The sequence below is a fragment of the Pelodiscus sinensis genome, chromosome 11, assembly GCF_049634645.1.
Source record: "Pelodiscus sinensis isolate JC-2024 chromosome 11, ASM4963464v1, whole genome shotgun sequence".
In the NCBI taxonomy this organism is placed as follows: Eukaryota; Metazoa; Chordata; order Testudines; family Trionychidae; genus Pelodiscus; species Pelodiscus sinensis.
Genome location: NC_134721.1, coordinates 20,879,125 through 20,900,991, shown reverse-complemented (window position 1 = coordinate 20,900,991; position 21,867 = coordinate 20,879,125). Strand labels below are relative to the sequence as shown.

At 46.7% G+C, this 21,867-nt stretch overlaps 1 protein-coding gene across 5 annotated transcripts in view; it reads left to right on the top strand.

Annotated features, from left to right (window-relative positions):
• Positions 1 to 5,970: 5,970 nt before the first annotated feature.
• The window catches only part of FGD5 (FYVE, RhoGEF and PH domain containing 5), a 189,523-nt gene continuing 173,626 nt past the window's right edge, over positions 5,971 to 21,867 (top strand). For 2 of the 5 annotated variants that reach the window (XM_025189555.2, XM_025189558.2), the window contains exon 1: positions 5,971 to 6,496. In XM_025189555.2, the coding sequence (XP_025045340.2) occupies positions 6,484 to 6,496 (13 nt within the window). In that variant the 5' untranslated portion in view covers positions 5,971 to 6,483. The remainder of the gene's footprint in view (positions 6,497 to 21,867) is intronic. The other 3 variants (XM_025189554.2, XM_006132847.4, XM_006132845.4) reach the window with 3 other exon arrangements.

Below are 21,867 nucleotides of genomic sequence, written 5' to 3'. Positions count from 1 at the left end.
TGTGTTAAGTCAATAGTTGACGCTTTCCCTTTTGACTCTCCTTACTCTTCTCATTCTAGTGAAGTACTGGAGTTGATAGGAGAGCACTCAGAAGTTGATTTATCATGTCTATGTTAGATGCGAATAATCGATCTCTGCTGGATCAATCAGTGCTCCTTGATCCAGTGGGTAGTGAAGACATGCCCTGAAAATCATAAGAGTACTTGAAGGGACAAAGAAAGGCAACCCTCTGCAATTAGTCTCTGCTCTTTTCAGAAGTGCTCAGTCTATCAAAAGATTTTAAGTTTGATTTAGATTTAAGTTATATCTCCTACATCCCTGGCTCCTCATCCAGCCTCAAATGCCAAACTTTGTGCATGGATGGTCAAATTTCTATGATTTACTGTAAAAGAAAAAATGCAATAATGTTTTGCGGGATGTCTCAAAATAAGATAATGATTTTTCAAGACTTTGCAAAAGGTGTAGTTGAACAGAGATCAGCCTTTAAATGACCAAGGAAACTTGCCAAGCAGTAAGGGCTCAAATATTTTATAAAATTTCCAGCTCAGTTTCACGTCAAGGCTGGTGAGGAAGTGCATCTGGTCCAAAAGCCACAAAATACAGAATATTTTTTAAATAGTCTGCTTTTTAAATAGCTTGAGTACCTGTTCTGTTTTATACCAAGTTTACTTCCCAGTTGTTATATCTTCCCCATCTGCACCAATGAAGTTATCTAATTACTGTTATTAATTTACGTACATATTTAAGTTATCTCTTGTGTTCCAAGCTTATACTTTATTAACTTTGGGGACACACATATTAATTCTCATCAAATACAACCTTATTGAAAATATATCAGTGAAATATGACAACCCTGAACCATGATCCGTATTAGCCTTAGAGACAGAAAATGCTTTTGATAGACCAAGTGGGAGGTATATGTTTCATACTCTGTAAGAATTTGGATTTTGACTCATATAGAACTCCAGATCCAACTGTTATATTCTCACTTATCAGTTTGCATTACAATCAATGATGTAACCTGGCATGCCTTCAGCCTCTTCTGGGCACTAAACAAGGATACCTGTTGTCTCCTTTGCTCTGGTTTGTCTCTAAAGCCCCTGGCGATAGCTATACAGATTCTTCCAGATATCTGAAGCATACAACTTGATTCCATGTATAAAACCTGATGTTATATACAGACGTCCTTTTGAATATGTGCAAACCAGAAGCCACTATTCCAACTCTCCTATTGCTAATTCAAAAATTCAGAGCAATATCTGGTTACAAAATAAATTAAAAAAAACAGGAACCATTGGAAATCTCCTCGCTGTCATATAGTGGGGCTTCTTAATGGAATTTCCATAGGCAAACTAACACATATAAGTAACTTGGTATAAAAGTACTTAAAAATGTTAATAAACTAGTGAAGATAAACTCAGATTCTTTACTCTCTCAAATAACTAGTGATACAAATAGGTGGCAGCCTCTGTCCTGAGCCTGTGGGGAAGGGTTAATATATTAAAAATCAATATTCTGTCTATACTCCTTTATATTCTAATCAGCCTCTTTCTCTCTCTCTCTCTCTCTCTCTCTCCTCCCCCCATATAACAGTGCTTTCTTTGTTTAAAAAAAAAAAGTGCTGGTACTCCAGGGGAAAAGTTGTTGAGCTCTCACTGGAGGTGCCGGCACTGCGTACTGAGCAGTACCATCACAAAAAAAGCATTATATATATATATATATATATATATATATATATATATATATATATATATATATATATATATATATATATATATATATATATATCAGTTTGGTCTGGATGCCCAAAGATCACCAGAGAGAAATTTGAATATGCTTCATAATGTCCCCAGGCCTGTGTCTATTATGGATACTTTCCTGAGGAAGAGGAACTCAATTGGCCTAGATTTCTTTGTGAAAATGTGGAAAGGGGAGTTATCACAGCCCTTAAAAAGACTTCATGGCTGTCAAGCTACAGGAAATATAGCAAAAGCTTGTATTCAAAATATTTTGGATGCTACAGAGGTTGTGCAAGAGGGGAACCTTCTCCTCTGATGTTTGTTGGTGCTGCAGTAAAGAAAAAAAGAACCCTGATGCATATGCTGTGGGGATGTCCAACAGACAGCCATGGAAAGAGATGGACTCATGGGTGAAAGTAGTGCTTTGCTTCAGCCATAGGCAATGGAGGGAGGGGGCGGTGGAGAGGAGGGGCATGTGCGATCAAGTGCCCCTGCCCTGGTTTTTGCTCGCTCTGCCACTGGGGCAGTGGGAGGGAAGGGTGCTCTATCTTTCTCCCACTGCACCTGCTCCCTGGCACCATGAGCCCATCCCTGGTAGCCAGACTTGGGCAGGGAGCTGAAGGAGTGGCACTAGTCACTTCTCATGCCAGCTGCTCTGGTTTGTTGCTCTGTGTAGCATGGCAGCTGCCTGAGAGAGTCAGGCTGGGGAGGTGGCAGTGCTGAGCTGCATCTTGCCTGGTCCCCACTGCTGGGGACAGGGACCATGCGAGCCAGAGTCCACTTTCCTCCCAGCATATTTCTGGCTTGCTCATCCACGGTCCCTAGCAGCAGGGCCCTGGCATGAAGCAGGCCACCTCCCCAGGCAGGCTGTTTCAGGCAGATGCTGTGCTGCACAGAGCAGCAACCAATTTCAGCGGTGTGAGATGTGATGCCGTCCACTCACTGCCTGGGCCCAGCTGCCAGGGAGAGCAGCCGAGCATGCTGGGTTAGAGGTGAAGGATCCAGCCCTCCCACCCCACAGTAGGTAACGTTGGGTGGGGAGAGTGCAGCAACTGATGGCTGGGTGCAGGGCAGGGGGCTGCTGAGCAGAGGAGACATGTGGGATAGTCATGTGTCCTCCTCCCCAATATAGGCATGAGTCATCAATAGTCAGCAATCAAACCTCAGCTGAAAAATATATCCAATGTTATACTGGCTTTAACCACGCCATAAATACTTTGGTGCTTGCGGGCCTCAATGATTACTATATCTGTGATTTTACAAAAATAGAATAGACTTATGTCCAGAATAGAGCAGAGATATTCAGACTTCTCTGTGTTCTCAGCAAAAGAAAGAATAGCTTATCAATGTAGAGAGCCATTACAGAATTAAAAGAAATTGGACTCCGTTTCTTGAGTTGTTTGAATAAAGAATGCTGAGATAGCTAAAATAAAGCCATACTTCCATTCCACTTGACCTCTCTGCTTTACCCTCTTTCCAACTTTCTAGTCCCCTACTTCTTTTTTGCCCATTTGTGTATGTCTTTGATTGTTGTTGTTACCGCCACTCTCAGAGCTGTGGCTATGCCGGATTTTGTATTCTCTGGTCTTACCGCTTTGACAAATTGTAAAGTGATATAATTGCATGACTTTATTGGATATCCAAAGAAATGTGTGGTATCTAGTAACATAGACTAGCTGTAGGTCATTTACCTTTTTATGTTCCATTATTCATTTATGAAAATTATTGATTTAATCACAACCTCCTTTGAAAAAAACAGTAGTTTCTTTTACCTGGACAGGAGCCTTTCAAATTCTAAAAAACAAGACTTTGTGACTGGAGATGAAGAGGATATATTTGAATCAATGCCAGAGTTAAAATAGATTGATTGAATGAATGTATATGTATTGTGAGAACTATCCACTCTGGCTCCAGAAAGAGAAGAGAGGGGGGAAGCTCAATTGCACTGTCCATGAAAACAATGTTGAGATTTGGGATATAGATCAGTTAATTTTCCAGACTTCTCTTTACCCTGTAGAAAACTGCAAATTATTATGGATGAAGAGAACTTTGGACAAGCTTCTGCTAGATTCGGTGTGGTCTAATATTCGTGACACCAATTATTCTATTAATTTTGTAATATTTTTCAAATAAAGTATCTGTCAAATATTTTTCCATTTTCGGTGTAGCTCACTGGAGAGAAGGGCCTCTCTGACCTCTCTGGCGGCTTCCTTTTGGTTACCCATCAGAAAATCATTTTTCTTTGGAAAAGCAAAGAAATCTGCAGGGGACATAAATTCTGCTCATGGGCAATGGTGCAAAATCCCCCAGGACCAATTTTTCTGACAAATTTAGTTTCTTGCAAAAATGGCAAACACTCTGTTCTGTAACCCATCTGTGTGCTACTTGAAAAACAAATATCAAGTTAACTCATTTTCAGATGCTATATTTTACATTGTATTATCAGACACTTTGGATTCACACAAACTGGTGGTCCTGGAAACATTTCTTAGATTGATTTGATTTAATTACCTAAATTGGATTAGGGCCTGATGTGATCAGATACCATAGTGATGAATGCAATGCAGGACCAAATTATCCAGAGAAGCTGAGGAGCCCTCAACACAGTCTAATGGTCCTGTTTTGCTCCTCAGTTTAGTGAATTTGTTTCCTTGTCGTCTGTACCTGTTTAGTGTGAAATCTGTTTAATACTAGTCATGAGGAAACAACAGTGAAGAATGCCTCTGAATGTCTTTGTCTTCTCTCTTCAGATGTATGCTGTAAATTGGTAGATGATGTTAGTTATTAGATGCTTTACAGTGAAATAAACATGAAACAATGCTACATGAAATAAAGCTGCTATACACTATCACCTCACTGATATACCACCTTTATTAATGCTATTTTTCTTTTACCATAAACCACCAAACAAATAATCTTTTAAGTGCATAAAATATTTATGTCACTTGTAAGATACTCTGGGGCCAAGTATATGGAGCGTCTCCTTTTCCATCTGAATATTCTGCTGCTCTGAGTAAAATCAAGTTAGACCCAGCCATCTTTGGGACCAAACAGATTGCTGTGCTATGCACGAGTGCAGAGGCTTGTAGGTGTGAATGGGGCTAGAGTCTGAAGCAGGCACCTGAACACCAAACCCCTTGGCTGGTGGATTTGCAAAGGGGGGGTCAAGAGACCAGCGTTTCCCTTTCTTAAACCCATAAGCTCATAATAGTGAGTTGCCATGAGGGGACCTCTCACCTACATAGAATGGACATTTTCTAGCCGCACTGAGATTCCTGAGGACAATGGGGAAGCGCGCCAAGGTCTCGAAGCTTTGGACGGACGCTAAGAGCCGGTAAGAACATAGGAGCCGAGCGGACAACGCTCGTCCGCCAGAGTAACCCTTCCTTTCCTGAGTCAGGGCTGCAGGGTCAGCGCTCCAGTGAGCGAGGACTAGTGCAAAACACACGCACATGCTGGGGGAGGAGGGGAGCAGACAGACTCATCCTCTGGGGAGTCAGGGAGCGCGTGGAGCCAGAAAATAGACACACTTAGTGGGAAGCCCGGGCGAAGGGAGAGAATTGCGGTCTCCCCAGTTCTTCCTGCGCAGACAAGGCTGAGCACAGAGAGGCGGGGCTGGCTACCAGAGAGGCGACAAGGGGAGACAGACAGCGCGTATCTTTCCTTTCCAAGGCTTCCTCCCTCCTCCCCCGGCTCCCGGAGTGTTCGGACAGGGGCTGCTTTGTGTGAGGAACTTATTCCTCTCTAGTTTGCACGCCCTTGAACGTGCCCATTATCCAGATACTCTACCTGGGGCTGGCAGCGAGCGTTTTATCCAGGCCCCCGCCTGTGGGTCTCTGCAGGGACGCGCCGAGCGGCGCGAGCTGAGCTCAGCCACGAGCCAAGCCAGTCCCCTGTCAGGGGTACGCTGCCCCCTCTGCCCGCGCGTAACACGCACACCCCAGGCTGGGCAGGGACACACTATGTGCTTTGTGGCGCTTGTTAAATCCTCCTCCGCACCCTGTAGCCGTAGGCTCTGCGGAGCACCCGGGCCAGGGTTCCCTGGGCTTTTCGCTCCAGGCACAAACTTCCACATTCATGATTTCCTTTTGCAAATGCTGTCAGGGAGGAGAAGCCTTGGGCTGGGGGCTGCCTCTCTGCCCATCTGCCCCTGCTGCTTGTGCAAGCCCCGTTCCCACTCCTGGAGCTTATGCAAGATCCTGAAGTGTGTGTGGAGGGGGGAGGGGGTGCAAAGTGGATGGGAGCGAGAACAGCTGCTGTCCCTTTAAATCTGTTTGTTTGGCAACCATGCCCCCCTCCCTTGTCTCACTGCAGCTTTCAATCCCTAAGCGAGCCAAAGGGCTTCCTCTGCAGGAAAGGAAGGGAAATGCCTGGGAGGAGGAGGCGGTGGCGAGCCCTGGCCAGTGCGCTGCGATCACAGAGGTACCCTACAAGCTGCCTGCAACCGCGCTCAGCCTTGCCAGGCTAAGCATGGAGCAGGGCGCAGGCTGCTAGAGGCTTTGAGCGCTTCCCGAGCCCACTCTCTGCCCTCCCTCCCCCAGCCAAAGAGGCTCCGGCCACTACTGACTAGTTCTCCCCTCCCTTCCCCGTCCCGTGGGCTGGCCACACCGGCCCCACGGCCCAACCGGCCCCACGCCCCAACTTCTCCTCCAGCGGCTCGGGGTGAAGGAGGCGCGCGCGAGCCAGGCTGGCGGGACCATGATCTGAGGGCGAGCGCGCCGAAAGTTGGGGCTGGCTGTGGAAGATGAGCCACGCAGGTGAGCGCCGGGGAGCGGGGCCAGGTCTGGACAGAGGGGCTGCAAAGTGCAAAGGGCTCGCGGCGGGCAGAGGGGGAACCTGGTTCGCGCTCAGCGCGCGCGGTGTCCGGGGAGGCGGATTGGAGACGGGGGCGCTCCCCTTCTCTCCAGCAGCTGGGCGGGTAAGAGAGGGTCGCCTCGCCCTGCATGGCCCCGCGAAAGTTGAGGGCGCCGCAGGGCCCCGGGCAGAGCGGCTCCTTCTCCCACTCAACTCTCTCCGTTCCCCTTTCTTGCCCCTTCACCCCCTTCCCGTCTTGGCTTTTGTTTCCCATCTGGCAAATCAGAGGCAACGAAAGGGGGCTTGTTGGAAGGGGGTGGGGGAAAGAGGCACATTGTCTTCCACTCAGGAATAACGGCCCGGCCCGGCTGGAGATGCGCTGGGTGAGACCTGCCCAGCAGCACCGGCGCTAGCCAAGCGGAGTAGGAAGGTCACTAGAAGGCAGAGGCCGCCTGGCGACGCGCTGCAGGGGAAGGGACGGGCGAGGTCGGGAGAAACTCTTGAGCAGCCTGGAAAGTTGACACCTCAGTGCCGGAGCCCTCGGGGCTGTTTTAGCCCCTTGCTGACTTCACGGCAACTTGGGAGATGCCCAACTTTCCCCCTGCTCCTCGGCGGGCAGCCTGCTGGGAGAGGAAAGAAGCGCCGCTTTGCTGGACCGCGGGGTTGGTTGCGCGGATCCTGTCTGACTGCGGGTTGTTTTGCGGTTGACTTTGTGAGGTGATTTGCGGTTTGGCTGAATGGGGGAGGGTCTGGCTCTCCGGGGGGCTGCGTGCAGGTGAAGTAAACGAGGCATTTTTAACCGGCAAGATCCCAGCGTGGAACGCACCTGAGTGACCGAGCAAGGGCGCGCCCGAACCGTGCGCTCCAGAGCGGTCGGGTTTTCAGAGCACCCAGAGAGTCATTTATTGTCACACAAGAGTTGGCGCTGGGTATCTCTGGCCCTTTCGCCCCTCTAGTCTCCTGTCCGAGTTCCCAAAGCCAGTCCAGGGAGACCCTTACCGGCAGAGGGCACAAGTATTATTATAGGGGTTTACCAGGCGGAATCTCTTTGCCTTCTTAGGGCACAGATTTTCAACACGGCTGAAGTGAGCTCCCATTTAGGCTCCTAAAGGAAAAGGGTAGATTTCGGCTACTTCTAGACTGCAGGCTTCTTTCGAAAGAGAGCATCTAGACTGCAACCACTTCTTTCGAAAAAGCAAGCCGCACCTAGCGGGATGCAGTCTGGAGGTAGCCCAAGTCAGTCTGGATGCTCTCTTTCGAAAAAGCCCTGTTTGCATTTAATAATGCCTTTTTTCAAATGAGCACTTTTGAAAAAAGGCGTTATTCGTTGTAAAATGAGGTTAACCGTGGTCAAAAAAACCACCATAAGTAAATCAATTTAATTTCAAAAGAACGTGGCGGCAGTCTAGATGCAGGGAAAGCTTTTTCAAAAAAAGGCCAATTTTTTTGAAAAAAACCCACTGTAGTCTAGACACACCCGAAGAGATCTTTCGGAAAAACTTCTTCCAAAAGAGAGCATCCACACTGCCAAAGCACATTAAAAAAGCGATCTGCTGTTTCGAAAGAGCATCCACACAGAATGGACGCTATCTCACATTTAAGCTGTAATTACTATGGATGGAGTGGCCACCAGGGAACCTGTGCTTTTCCCCCTTCCTTCTTCTTTAGAAAGAACTCCCTTTTCCCCATCCACACATGCCTTTTTCCAAAAGAGCTCTTTTGGAAAAAGGCTTCTTCTTCATAGAATGAGGATGACCAATGTTGGAAAAACCCCTCTGCTCTTTTGATTTTCTTTTGGAAGAACACAATTGCAGTGTGGACATAATTGAAGATTTTTTGGAAAAAATGGCTGTTTTCCCAAAAAAATTCTGTAGTGTAGACATACCCTTTGAGAAATGCTCAGCACCTAGCCACTCCCCACAGGAGCTATTGGGCGCTGAGCGGGGCTGGGAACAAGGGAAGGGCTCATTCTGAACATTTTCTAAAGAAAAAAAGCTTCTTTTTTTTTTAAAAAAAAAGGCAGAATTTTCTTGGTTTTTAACAACATTTTTTTTGTGGTTGGTGTTTTTCCCTCCTTTCATCTTTGTATTTTTTCTATTGGAAAAAGGGAGGAGGAAAAATACTAAACCCCACATTTTCTAAAATTAAAAAGGTTTTGTTTTGTATTGAACAATAGGAATGTTTTGGCCAAAATGATAATTTTCCACAAGTTCCAAACTCTATTGTTGACTGGAGGGAGAAAGGGAGTCAGTGAAAACCTGCCATCAGTTCTAGCACTGAGCTTTTGAAAATACAGCACCATAGCCTGTGCTTTTTGAGCAGTAACAGGTCTCCTACCCGAGTCTCCCCCTCTTCCATTTTGTTTCATTCCCCCAGATTGTGAAGGCTGTTCAGTGCCATGCTGGAGATGATACACCATGGTGCCCAGACGTTTCCCTGACACAGTCATATTCACTTTCAGACCCACAATGTGTTAGGAACTGTGAACTGGTGTTCTACCAAACTAAAGTCTTTACAGATTTCCTTTGGGGTGGCGGTTGCATTTTCTCCGCCCACTCAAAAAGTAACATATTAATTATTTTTTACTAACTCTCTTTGGACTCTTTTCTGCATTGTGCCAGAAAAGCTCATTGCAAGTTTAGCCATCTAGTGAAGAATGGCTTTTGGCACTGGTTTAAAAATGTCATCTCGGCATAATTTAATACACAGGGACTTCAACTTGATCCCTATAGTGTACACTTTCAGCACTACCAGGCTTATTACTTTATAAGGCCACTAGTTTTATCAGCAATAATTGTTATTTGATCCCCTGCACCATAAAGACTATATCCATCAGTGTGAAGCATAAATCTCCATTGAATTCTAAGAAGAGTTTTACTTTATTAACTGACACAGGTTCAGGTGTTCCAATATTATTTATATGACAGCAGCAACTAGTGGACCTGTCAAGATCAAAGTCCCACAGTGCTTGGCACTGTACTACTCATATTAGGACATTGTCTATGACCCAAATAATTTACAGTCTTCCTAGACAAGGGGGAAAGGAAACATGATTATTACCATAGATGGGGAATTGAGGCAGACCAAGATTAAGTGATTTGTTCAAGGAAGTCCATAGAAGAGCCAAAAATTGGAACCAGATTACCTCAGATCCCGTCCAATCCTTAACCACAAAACCATCCTCCCTCTAATTCAGGGGTTCTCAAATTACATTGCAATGAAACTCTCTTCTGACAACAAACATTACTGCACGACCACAGGAAGAGGGACCAAAACCTGGGCTCGCCATCAAGCTCCGCCACCCTGGCAGGGGGGCCAAAGATGAAGGCCAAGGACTTCAGTTCCAGTCTGGTGGGCTGTATCCTCGACGCTGTTGCCCAGAGATGATGCATTTGGGCTTCAGAACCAGGCTCAAGTAGAGGCCAGCCCTGGTGACCCATTAAAACAGGGCTGTGACCCACTTTGGGGTCCCGACTCATAGTTTGAGAACTCCTGCTCTATTTATTCAGTTGCTTCACGGGTAACTGAAATTGGGCAATGCAAAAGGAAAATTACAATTAAAAAAACACCAAAACACTTCAAGATGTTAAAATAATGTAAAAGCCACCAGATATAGCTTGGGAAATTTTTATTGAATATAATAAATAATTAAACTAATTTAGGAAATCTTTAGGACACTTCCAGAATACCCTCTCTTTAACTTGAAGCCATATCTTACTGCCATAGACTTTCATGAAACACTCCTATGGATATCAATGGGAGTTCAGCATATGAAAAGATAAGAGGATATAAACTCTCTGTTTTTGCAGACTGGGTTTCCTGTTGGGAAGCAGCTGTAAAACTGCAGCTTTCATTGAGACACCAGAGCCATTTACAGTTATTGAGATTTTAAACTAATGGCACTGATCATTTGGATGCACATTTTGTGCATGTATTTTTTCTAGATATCCAGTCTAAGCCACCAATCCTGCATGTATCTGGAGGTGCATAACTTTTCAACCCATTGAAGCAATGGTACCACTCACATGAGTAATGTTCCAGATAATCAGAGCTTTTGGTATTAGAATTAATAATTTCCCTTTAAAAGCAGGTTTTACCATTTCATGCCCAGTGTACGAGTGGGGCACCGGCCCATCCTAGTCAGACGCGGACTTAGCCGCCCACCCTCGTATTTCCCCGCCCAGGGTAGGTCCTCAGTATTCTCTCTTTGCTCTCGCCCCGGCATCAGGCACTTGGTTTGGCTGTTATTGCCGGGACATGATGGTAGGGGGGCCTGGGCCTGCCCTCTCTCACGGGCCCCAGCCCAGGGCCCTAAGGACAGGTTCGGTAGATCCTGTCCAGCCGGTGGGGCTAGCGCCCGCAACTCACCAGCTCACTGGCTCCAAGCCCCGCCCTGGGCTACTTCCTACCCCGCAGTCCTTCTCAGGTTCTGTTGCCGTCCCTGTGAGACCCAGCCCATGCCGTGGGCCTCCCTTCTCAGGTGTTTCCCCTCCCGGGCGTCCTTCGCCCTCCCCGGCTGACTCCCTTCCAGGTTTAAACGCTACGCCGGCGTCCTTCTGGCGTGACGTCACCAGCCACACACGTCTCAGCTGGCGTGTAGCTCCACCTGGCCTCAGCGCACCGGCTGGCGCGCCTCTCCAGCCCCTCCCCCACCTCTCAGCTGAGCGGCGGCAGCAGTACAGGGGCTGCACGTAACCCGCGCTTCCTGGGCCATCCCCAGGAGCGCAAGCGCGACCGCAGGGTCAGTGCAGGGCGGGTCTGCCTCCGCAGGGTGGAGGCCGCCCGCCCGTCACACCCAGCAACGCTTCTCTACAGGATGGTATATAATTGCATTATATTTATGAATGGCAGCATTAAAGTTCTGTAGTAAGAGAAAGTTGAAACCTATTGATTTGTTATTCCAAAGTCATAAACCATGGATCCCTATCTCAGAATAACTGCATTATAATGTCTCAGAGGGGCAGTCATGTTAGTTTGTACCTTTAAAAATGAGTAGTCCCTGTGGCACCTTGGAAATCCAGAACAGGAAGGCTGAGTTTCAGGTAGTCTCAAGGTGCCACAGGCCCATTCATTGTACTGTAACACATTTTATCATGGCAGAGTGGTATGTGCTCTGAAATCGAGGGTGCTAAAATTCCAGTTAGGTAATTTTGTCTTTTAAAAATTATTTAAAGAGAATTATGGCCTTTTTTAAGATTCAGATCTGCCACTTAATTGGGTATTCTGGAGATCTTATTTCAAACACAGTCAGGTGGGGCCTGATCTAAGCCCATGGAAATCTGCTGAATTTTGACAGGCCCTTGAAGCACAGACTCTAATGATGTCACTCTCCCATCTCTGTATCCTTCTTTTTCTGTTTTTTTTTCTCTTCAGCATCTGAGGAAGTGAGTTGTATCTCACAAAAGCTTATACCCTAATACCCTAATGAATTTGTTAGTCTTTAAAGTGCCACTGGATTCTTTGTTGTTTAGGCTCTTATAAGTGTGAGTAAAATTTTAAATGACTTAGGGTCCTCAGTCCCACTGAAAACTTTACCTAAATCACCCTACCTCACTTTCGCTTATTTCAAATGGTTTGAAACACACAGTGAGAGACCCATAAAACAATAACAGATCCATAGTCAGCAGTGTGAAATTAATGATCTCTTGGAGTTATTTACTGTACATCCTGCAGTCCTGGTGATGACAACTCCAGTGGTTTACAACATGAATGGAGTCCCCTCAATGGAATTACACTTTCCTTGTAAATCACTCTAGCTCATCTGATTTAATCTCAGTAACGTATCAGAGCAGGTGTCACAGCATATGTTACATATTTATCTAAATTCTGAATGATAGTAAAACGATTTATCTAGAAAGGCCTATTAAACACTGGTTTATTGACTGGATAGAGTAGCCTGCAGAATGATAACTGCCATTTGAGACCTAGCGCTTCAGACTGGAGATGAAATAAATGAGGTTTAGGTCTCTGTTCTTGGCTTACTTTATGCATCACATAGCATGCAGCATTATTTGGGATAGGGAGGGTAGATGGGGGATGGGGTTGTTAACAATAGGCTGACCAGCTAAGAAGCTAACATTGATTTCAGAAATTTAACACCTCCTGTATTCAGGATGACACTTTGTGAGAGTTATTTCAATAAAGGTTCTATCTCAGCTCCGTCATTCTCTCCTCCGAACAGTGTTGTCTTAAATTGTATGCACACCAGGCTCACAACTCAGACACCCACCAGTTAGCTAACCTGACAGAGACACAGGAACAGAACATTTCTATCCAAGCATTATTCAAGTGAAAGCATCACTTTAGCATACACACAAGGGGGCAGATTCATTCCTTGGCCTGCTCCATTAAAGGCTGTGGAAGTAAGCCAAGGGATGTAGTTAATGCCTTATCACAATCCATTACTGGTAAATACCTTGCTTTCTATTTTGATCATAGCTGTATCTATTTGAGCAATACACTTGTAAATACAGGTATGGGGAGCAAATTACAGCTGTGCAGTTGAGCATTTTGATTGATTTTGGTAACTCAAGGAAAGGAGCAGAGGAGAGCAAACACATGACAGTAACTAAGAGACCACTATCAGTTTTATGGCCAGCTGGAGAGACACATACATGCCTCCTTTCCTGCTTATGGAAAGTACTCTGAACTTTCCAGGCTACGCTTTGGGACTCATGTGTATTGCTGCATTTTATTCAGGTCCAGAATGTTATGATATGACAGATTCAAAGCATGACCCAATTTTCCATTGCTCCACCAGAGTGTTGAGAGAGAAAACAAAGGAACAATTCCATGTCATTGTTTCACCCTGTGTTAGGGATGTAATAGTGTCGTTGATTAACTGATTAACCGATAAGCAAAAACTTGTCAGTTAATGCTATAGACTACATACATTTCTCCACCCCCCGTCCTTGCCAGTAAGTATTTTAGCAGGCTGGCCAGCAGCCCAGCTTAGTCCTGGCTTGTGCCAGGTCTGGGACCTACCCCTGCTGCGGCTCTGCATTTAAAGTGTATTAGGAGGCAGGTGGGCAGGCAGCCCAATTCAGTCCTGGCTCATGCCGAATCCGGGAGCTCATCTCCCTTCCCCTCCAAACAGAGCTGCTACCCCACGCTGCTGTCTCTGTATCTGAGGCAGCAGCACAGGTGACAGGCACCCCATTCACAAGGGGAGCTGTTTTTTAAAATGGCTTTGTACAGCACCTAGGAGAGTAGAGTCCTAAGCCTTTGGCTTGGGGCTCCCACACGTGATGGTCATACAAATAATAATTCTGCTGAGAGATGAGAAAGAATATTTCAATAACATGAATGTGCAGAGGGCCTGAACTGCCTACGTGGCTGATTGTCACACTGTTCCATATTGTAGACCACTCCTTAAAACAGAGGTGCTTTCATAGATAGGCTTTTATCCTTCCTTCCCTGAATCATCCATATTCCTTATAACAATTACAGTGTTTGGCTACATGAAATGAAGATGAGTGTGCTTCGAAGTTATGGGTGATTCTTTCAGTTTATATTTGTACTACTTATTCCTTTTCCCCTTGGGAAGGAATATGTTCATGTGAAAGCTGCCCAAGTCACAAACCTGATTTAATTCTAGGAAGAGTTTATAGGTTTGCTTTATAAAGGTAACTGAACAGTTATAGCAGATTTTTGTAAGGCAGTTGACTCAGTGCCACCTGGCATTCTGATTAAAAAACTAACACTGTGTGATACCAATAAAGTACATCTAGGGATGACAAATGTTAGCCAGGCCCACATAACTGGGGAAAGGGTCTTGAAAAGCAAAAACTCAGAAAAGGATTTAAGTTGAACAGTGGACAAGCAACTCAACATGAATTCCCAAGTTCAGTGCAGTGGGGAAGAGGGCTAATGACATCCTTGGTTGTATAAATAAATGAATGAATAGGAGGATGGCGGTGATTTTGGCTCTGTGTATGGCATTGGTGAGACTGATCCTGAAATACAGTTCTGGTGTCTTCATTTTTAAAAGGTTGCTGAAAAATAAGAGTGCAGAAAAAAGCTACAAAAATGATTCAAGGACTGGAGAAAATGCCTTATAATGAGAACTGCCAAAAATAAGATTAAGAGGTGACTTGATTACAATGTCTAAGTATCTTCATGGGAAAAATCTACTTGGTACTAAAGAGCTATTTAATGTAATGGAAAAGGCATAACAAGAACAAATAACTGGAAACTGAAGCCAGATAAATTAAAGTTGGAAATTAGGGACACATTTTTAATAGTGAAAATGATTAATCAGTGGCACAGACTACCAAGGAACATGGTGGATTCTCCATTTCTTGATCAAGACTGGATGCTTTTCTAGAAAATACGCTTTAGTCCAGTGGTTCCCAACCTTTTTGATACCAGGGACTGGTAAACCCATTCACAGAATGTTGGCAGATCGGCAACATTTCATTTGCACATTAATTATGCAAATAATGAATGTTCAAATATGCAAATAAAATGTTAGCGGTCCACCAAAAGCCCCAGCATCCAGAGTCCCCCAGTGCCAGCTCTAACCTCTAGAGCCCCCAACCCTTCCACTCCCTGCCAGTGCCAGACACTGACCCCAGGGTCCCCTGCACCCAATACCCCCAGTGCTAGCCCTCTGTCCTTTAGAGCCTCCCACTACCAGACTCCCCAATGCCAGCCTCCTGTTTCCATAGTGTCCCCCAGTCCCTCACATTAGCCCTGTCCCCAGAGCCCCCCAGTACCAGCCCTGCCCCTGTATCCTCCCCCACTACTAGCCAAGCCCCCGGAAACCCCCAGTGCCAGGCCGGCCCTCATAGTCCCCTCACTACTAACCCCCTCAAGTGCCAGTGCCCCACCTCTTAGAGCCCCCTACTCCCAGAGCTCCCCAGCACTAGCCCTGCCCTCAGAGTCCCCAGTGCCTGCCCCGCCCCCTCACTTAGCCCTGCACTGCCTCCCAGCCACCTGCTGAGCGCTGCTGTCTGGGTCACAGCTGCTCTAAGGCTGCAGTGCTGGGCTCCATGTGGCCCTCCCACTGGGCAGCAAAGCACTCTTCTGCAGTGGGGAAGAGACCCTGCTCCTTCCCTGCCAGGCCTGGCAACAGCCCAGCCCCTGATACACCCACGGGATCGGTGGTGTCTGCAGCACAAGCAACAGGGGCAGGTGCATGTTTCTGGAGTTCCTCCCCAGGCCATTAACAGTCAGGTTTAGAGAAGCAGGGTCACTCAGCCCATGCGTGTCTTGGGCTTACGGCACCCACCTGACAGCCGGGCTGTACTAGCCCCCCTGACACCCACTGGTTTGAGTCAGGGAGCCCGGCTCCCCTGCACAACACCAACCAGCACTGCCAGCTGCAGCACCCTGGGGGTATGTCTACACTACCCTCCTAGTTCGAACTAGGAGGGTAATGTAGGCATATCGCACTTGCAAATGAAGCCCGGGATTTGAATTTCCCGGGCTTCATTTGCATAAGCGGGGAGCCGCCATTATTAAAACCCCGCTGGTTCGAACCCCGTGCAGCGCGGCTACACGGGGCTCGAACTAGGTAGTTCGAACTAGGTAGTTCCACGAGGTGTACCGGTAGTTCGGAATAGGAATCCTAGTTCGAACTACCTAGTTTGAGCCCCGTGTAGCCGGGCTGCACAGGGTTTGAACCAGCGGGGTTTTAAAAATGGCGGCTCCCCGCTTATGCAAATGAAGCCCGGGAAATTCAAATCCCGGGCTTCATTTGCAAGTGCGGTATGCCTACATTACCCCGCTAGTTCGAACTAGCGGGGTAGTGTAGACATACCCTGGGATGTTAGGAGGCAGCCAGATATGTGGTGCAGGCCGGAGCCAACAGGGGAGACCCCGCAGCAGAAGCTGGGCCCTGCCGGAGGAGGGGTGGAAATTGCAGACACCTAGTGCAGCTCCCCGGGGACTCTAACCTGATCCTCCTCAGTAATATCGAGAAAGGCTGGGACTGCTTGTGGCTGCAAAGGCTCCACTACCTGGTCTCAAACATGCCACCTGCAATGGGAAGGACATGGGGAAGCTGCCTGCCATGCAGCCCCACCAGCCGGGCCATGTGGCTACCACTGTGTGGCTGCCACCCATAGGGACAGCCTCACTGAGGGCTGGCTTCAGCTGCGGCACACAGGGCCACCTGCAGCACCACACACCGTGGGGGTGGGGAGGAGAATTTTTAGTGTATGAGCAGGCACGCACCTTATACGGAATGGAACTCCCCAGAGGACGGGGGCATGGCCTGGCAGAATGCCAGGGCCTAGCTGGCAGGTGTTTGTGGCCCACAACTGGTCCACAGACCGGTGGTTGGGAACCGCTGCTTTAGTCAAACACAAGTTACTGGATTTGGTACAGGGATAAATGGGTAAAATGTAGTGGCTTGTGATACACAGGAGGTTAGACTTGATGTTCTAATGGCCCCTTCTGGCTCTAAGCTTTGTCAATCTATGCACTATAGAGTTTGGTCTGTCTTCTTCTGCACTGTCTCTGCAGTTTTGGGTTGTCTGCATATTTGCTCATGGTTGAGTTTATCTCAAAAAAACATCCATAGAAACCTCCAGCACAAGAGATGGAGCTGTCATATTGGGTACATAGAAGTGCTTGAATTTCTGTGGGGCACAAAAAACCTTTTGGAAATCTAAAAGATTCCTGAACTGGATCCTAGACACCAACAACCTGGGCTGTTGCTAACAGCATCTTGAAGACTAAGGTTGCTTCTCCCTTGTAGCCAAAGCAGTGCTACAGACCACAGCTCAAGAATCAGGCTAAAAAGTCTAGACTGAAGGCTTTTTGCGCAAGAAACTTTTGTCGGAAGAGATCTTCCGCAAAAACTTCTTGCACAAGAGCACATCCACACTGCAAAAGCTCATCGAAAAAGTGATGTGCTTTTGCGAAAGAGAGCATCCAGACTGCATGGATGCTCTCGAAAGAAAGCATTGATTGGCTACCAGGGCACCTATGCGTCTTCCTCTTTCGATGCAAAAAACCCCTCTTCCCCGTCCACACGTGGCTTTTTGCAAAAGAACTTTCGCAAAAAGGCTTTTTCCTCGTTAAAAGAGAAATACCAATTGCTCAAAAACTCCTCTGTTCTTTCGATTTACTGTCAATTTACTGTTGAAAGAATATACTTGCAGTGTGGATGCCATTTTTCTGCAAAAACTCTGTAGTGTAGTCATAGCTTCATAGGTCTTGAACATTTACAAATGTGCCTGCTTTGCTTGAAATATCAGCAGTCAACTGGATGTTCTAACCAAGTCCACCAAGTCCCTGATGGCTTTGTATGTTCCACTTTATACTGTAAGGTAATATGAAACCATGTTCATTTTGGCAAATTACCAGGTTTGGAGAATGTGAGCAAATGGATGTTTTGCAAAGGTGTGAATGGCTGCACACTGAAGAACACTTTCCCTCCCTTTTCTTGCCATCCAGCTCTAGCACAGAACAGCTCCAAAGGGGCTCAAGGGCAAATCTATGTATCATTTAAAAGATCTTTGGGATGATGGCAGTGTGGTTTGGATGCCATTACAGAACACTGCCATTCACTCCCTGATGACTCAGCTGCTGGTCAGGGATTGTCATTTAATGTGCATTGTGAATGGGATGCAACCCTGCTGGAATGTATACTCTCCAAGAGGAAGGTAGTCAAGTAGAGGAAGAAGCAGTGCTTGACTAGGAAGCTTCAAACAATAAAGGGAGGAGAAAACTGAAAGAGCATCTGGTCCCAAACAGCTTCCCGTAGGTACTGGGTGTCTCTCCCTCTCAACGACAAAGATGCCCAACTTAAAATAAACATGCATATTTATTATTTATAAACAAGCACATTTCTTATGGCATAATATTATTTTTGCCCTTTAAAAAATGGTGTTAGAAGCCTCTTAAGTGTCTCAGATGCCAACGGAAGCAGAAACAAACATACCCAAAGTGGAATTGCCCTGATCATCAAAGGCTCATGGGGATCCATTGTACTGGGACAGATCTGCTTTTATTTCATGATTTAAAAACAAAAATAAACATTTGTGCAAAAAAAAAAGTAAGTAAATAGTTTCATAAGCTCTATGAAGGGCCAAAGCAACACAGTGAGCAGTTAGAACAGAGAGAGGAAGCATCCTGAAGTGAACAAAGGCTGGCACCGTGGGAAAATTAGGTCACTCATTACTACCATGTACTATGAACAAGGCAACAGACAATACCTATAATGCCACTGAAGGGCTAGGCTGGTAATCACTAAATCCACACAATATTTTGAAATTTGTGTACAGGCAGTCCCCGAGTTACGCGGATCCGACTTATGTTGGATCTGCAGTTACGAACGGGGCTTTTCTCGCCCCGGAGGATGGGAGCGGCGGAACGCCCAGATGCGCCGCGGTCCGCCACCCCCATCCTCCGGGGCAAGAAAAGCTGCTCCCCGTCTCCCTGATCTGCAGGGAGACGGGGAGCAAAGCCTTGGAGCACGCCCGCAGCGGGACAGCCCAGGCGCGCTTGAGCTGTCCCCCTGCGGGTGTGCTCCAAGGCTTTGCTCCCCGTCTCCCGACCAGCAGACCAGGGAGACGGGGAGCAAAGCCGTGGAGCACGCCCGCAGGGGGACAGCTCAAGCGCGCCCGGGCTGTCCCGCTGCGGGCGTGCTCCAAGGCTTTGCTCCCCGTCTCCCTGGTCTGACTAGCAGACCAGGGAGATGGGGAGCAAAGCCTCGGAGCACGCCAGCAGTGGGACAGCCGCGGTGCACCTGGACTGTCCCGCTGCCTGCGTGCTCTGCGGCTTTGCTCCACGTCTGCCAGGTCAGCAGACCAGGGAGACGGAGCAAAGCCGTGGAGGACTTGGGCGGTCCCGCCACCCCCGTCTCCCTGGTCTGCTGGGGGGGGGTGCAGCTAGTGCCCCCTCCCCCAGCAGACCAGGCTTTTCTTGCCTACCCCTGGGGTAGAGCAGCTGGGGGCTGCCGGGTTGGTCCCGCAGCACCGCTCCGGACCAACCCGGCAGCACCCCAGCTGCTCTGCCCCAGGCGTCCTGATTCAGCCACTGCTGGTCAGTTTCAGCAGCAGCTGAATCAGGACGCCTGGGGCAGAGCAGCTGGGGTGCTGCTGGGTTGCTCCAGAAGAGCCGAGGAGCCGCGCTACTGGAGCACCCCAGCTGCTCTGCCCCAGACATCCCCAAGTCAGCCGCTGCTGAAACTGACCAGCGGCTGACTACAGGAAGCCCGAGGCAGAGTTGCTCTGCCCCAGGCTTCCTGGAATCAGCCGCTGATCAGTTTCAGCAGCAGCTGACTTGGGGACGCCTGGGTTTCTTAAGTTGAATCTGTATGTAAGTCAGAACTGGCGTCCAGATTCAGCCGCGGTTGAAACTGATCAGTTTCAGCAGCGGCTGACGCCAGATCCGACTTACATACAGATTCAACTTAAGAACAAACCTACAGTCCCTATCTTGTACGTAACCCGGGGACTGCCTGTATATGGAAATTATTTAAGAATGACAAAATACCTGTTAAAATACATGAATAAAAGGGTGCACATCAAGCTGAAAAAAAAATTCACAGCTATGTATGTACTTCTAGAAATGCATCTCCTAAAAAGGCATCAGATGGACAGATAGAAAATCCTCTAGCCAGATTCAAATACATTCTGTCTCCCTTCTCTTGGATACAGTATTCTTTACTTCCTGTGTCAAACTGATTCATTGAGTTATTGCTAGGGGTGCCAGGTGTCCGGTTTTGAACCAGACAGTCAAGTGTTTGAGCTTTTTGTTCAGGAAACAAATTGAGAAAATATAAATGAGCAAATACAAATGTCCGGTATTTTCTAAATGAGATGTAATGTAGATTGTGATGTAATGTCAAGTGTGTCTGGTATTTTTGTTGAAACCATCTGGCAACCCTAGCCGCTGATTGCTTTGGTGATGGTGAAGTTATTTTATTCCAAACATTTTGTTAAGTGCTTTGGCATGAACAGTTATCTATAAACAGTAAACCATTATTAGTCATACAACCTGATCAGTAGCAGCAGAAGCCAATATGGTGAGGGAGAAAACACAACTATATTTGAAACTGAAATTATATAGTTTTCGCTTCTTACTGCACAGCCAGTTTTAATCCTCTCTTCTCCCCTCCCCTCCCCCACTCTTTACATCCCCTCTCCTATATATCAGTATTTCTTTTCAAATCCTCTGAGGCAAGCTACTTCCTTCAACATGTATGTTTTGTGGCTTGATCTGGAATGTCTCTTAGCTCCTTCAAAACAGCTGGGCACACAGTTGATTTGATTGCTATCTTCATCTCAAATGAAAACTAAGGATGTAGAGGACTGGATCAGCTGAAACATCTCAGGATCAGCTGAGAGGCAGATAACTTGTCTCTCTCTTGTTTTATGAGGTGTCATCCCTCACTTTTCACCCAAGTCTCTAGCCCAGATTATCATGGGGAAGTGATCAAGGTAAAGAGTGATTTCCTCTGCTGATGGACCTGAACATGATGGAATTCTCCAGGGACCATCAAGATGTGGCTTTATGATTCTGTGAAGATTGTTTTCTGAGAAAAACAAAGAATGCAAACCAATAGTGTCAACCCACACATTAGAAGCCGTTGCAGCAAGGGTAGAGATTTCAGAAGTAAAACCTCCAGTCATGTTTCTGAAAATCCAATAAATTTAATATACATTTATGGCTAATAACAATGTTTACTTATGCATATGTCTCAGCCTTTTAATTTATTTATTTTAAGAAAAAGAACTCTGGTTGCAGAACATTGTGGGACAGTATTGTTACCAGCAAAGGCACACTAGTAAGCTACATTTGGTGTGGGGCCAACTAGATGGTAAATGACTTTGTCCCAGAAGGTGGTCCGACCTGGAAACCATTGTATCTGTCACCGGTGGATTTCTCCAGTCCAGAATAAACACAGACTCCAATATCCAATTTAAAAGATATATAGTATACAACAGATAACAGCATAAGAATAAACCCAGAACACAACACTGTAAAAGAAAATCAACCCCTCACCCTCTGAAATAATAGGGGATAGCACAGTTAAGCAGAGAACATAAACTATACTCAGTGGGTGCATCTAGACTGGCAAGATTTTGCGCAAAAGCAGTTGCTTTTGCACAAAAACTTGCCAGCTGTCTACACTGACCACTTGAATTTGCGCAAGAGCACCGACTTTGTAATGTACAAAATCAGTGCTTCTTGCGCAAATACTTTCACGCTCCCGCTCAGGGATAAGCCCTCTTGTGCAAGAATACTTGCGCAAGAGGGCCAGTGTACACAGGCACCTTAATTTTTTGCGCAAGAAAGCCCAATGGCTAAAATGGCCATCGGAGCTTTCTTGCGCAAAAGCGCGTCTAGATTGGCACGGATGCTTTTGCGCAAAAGC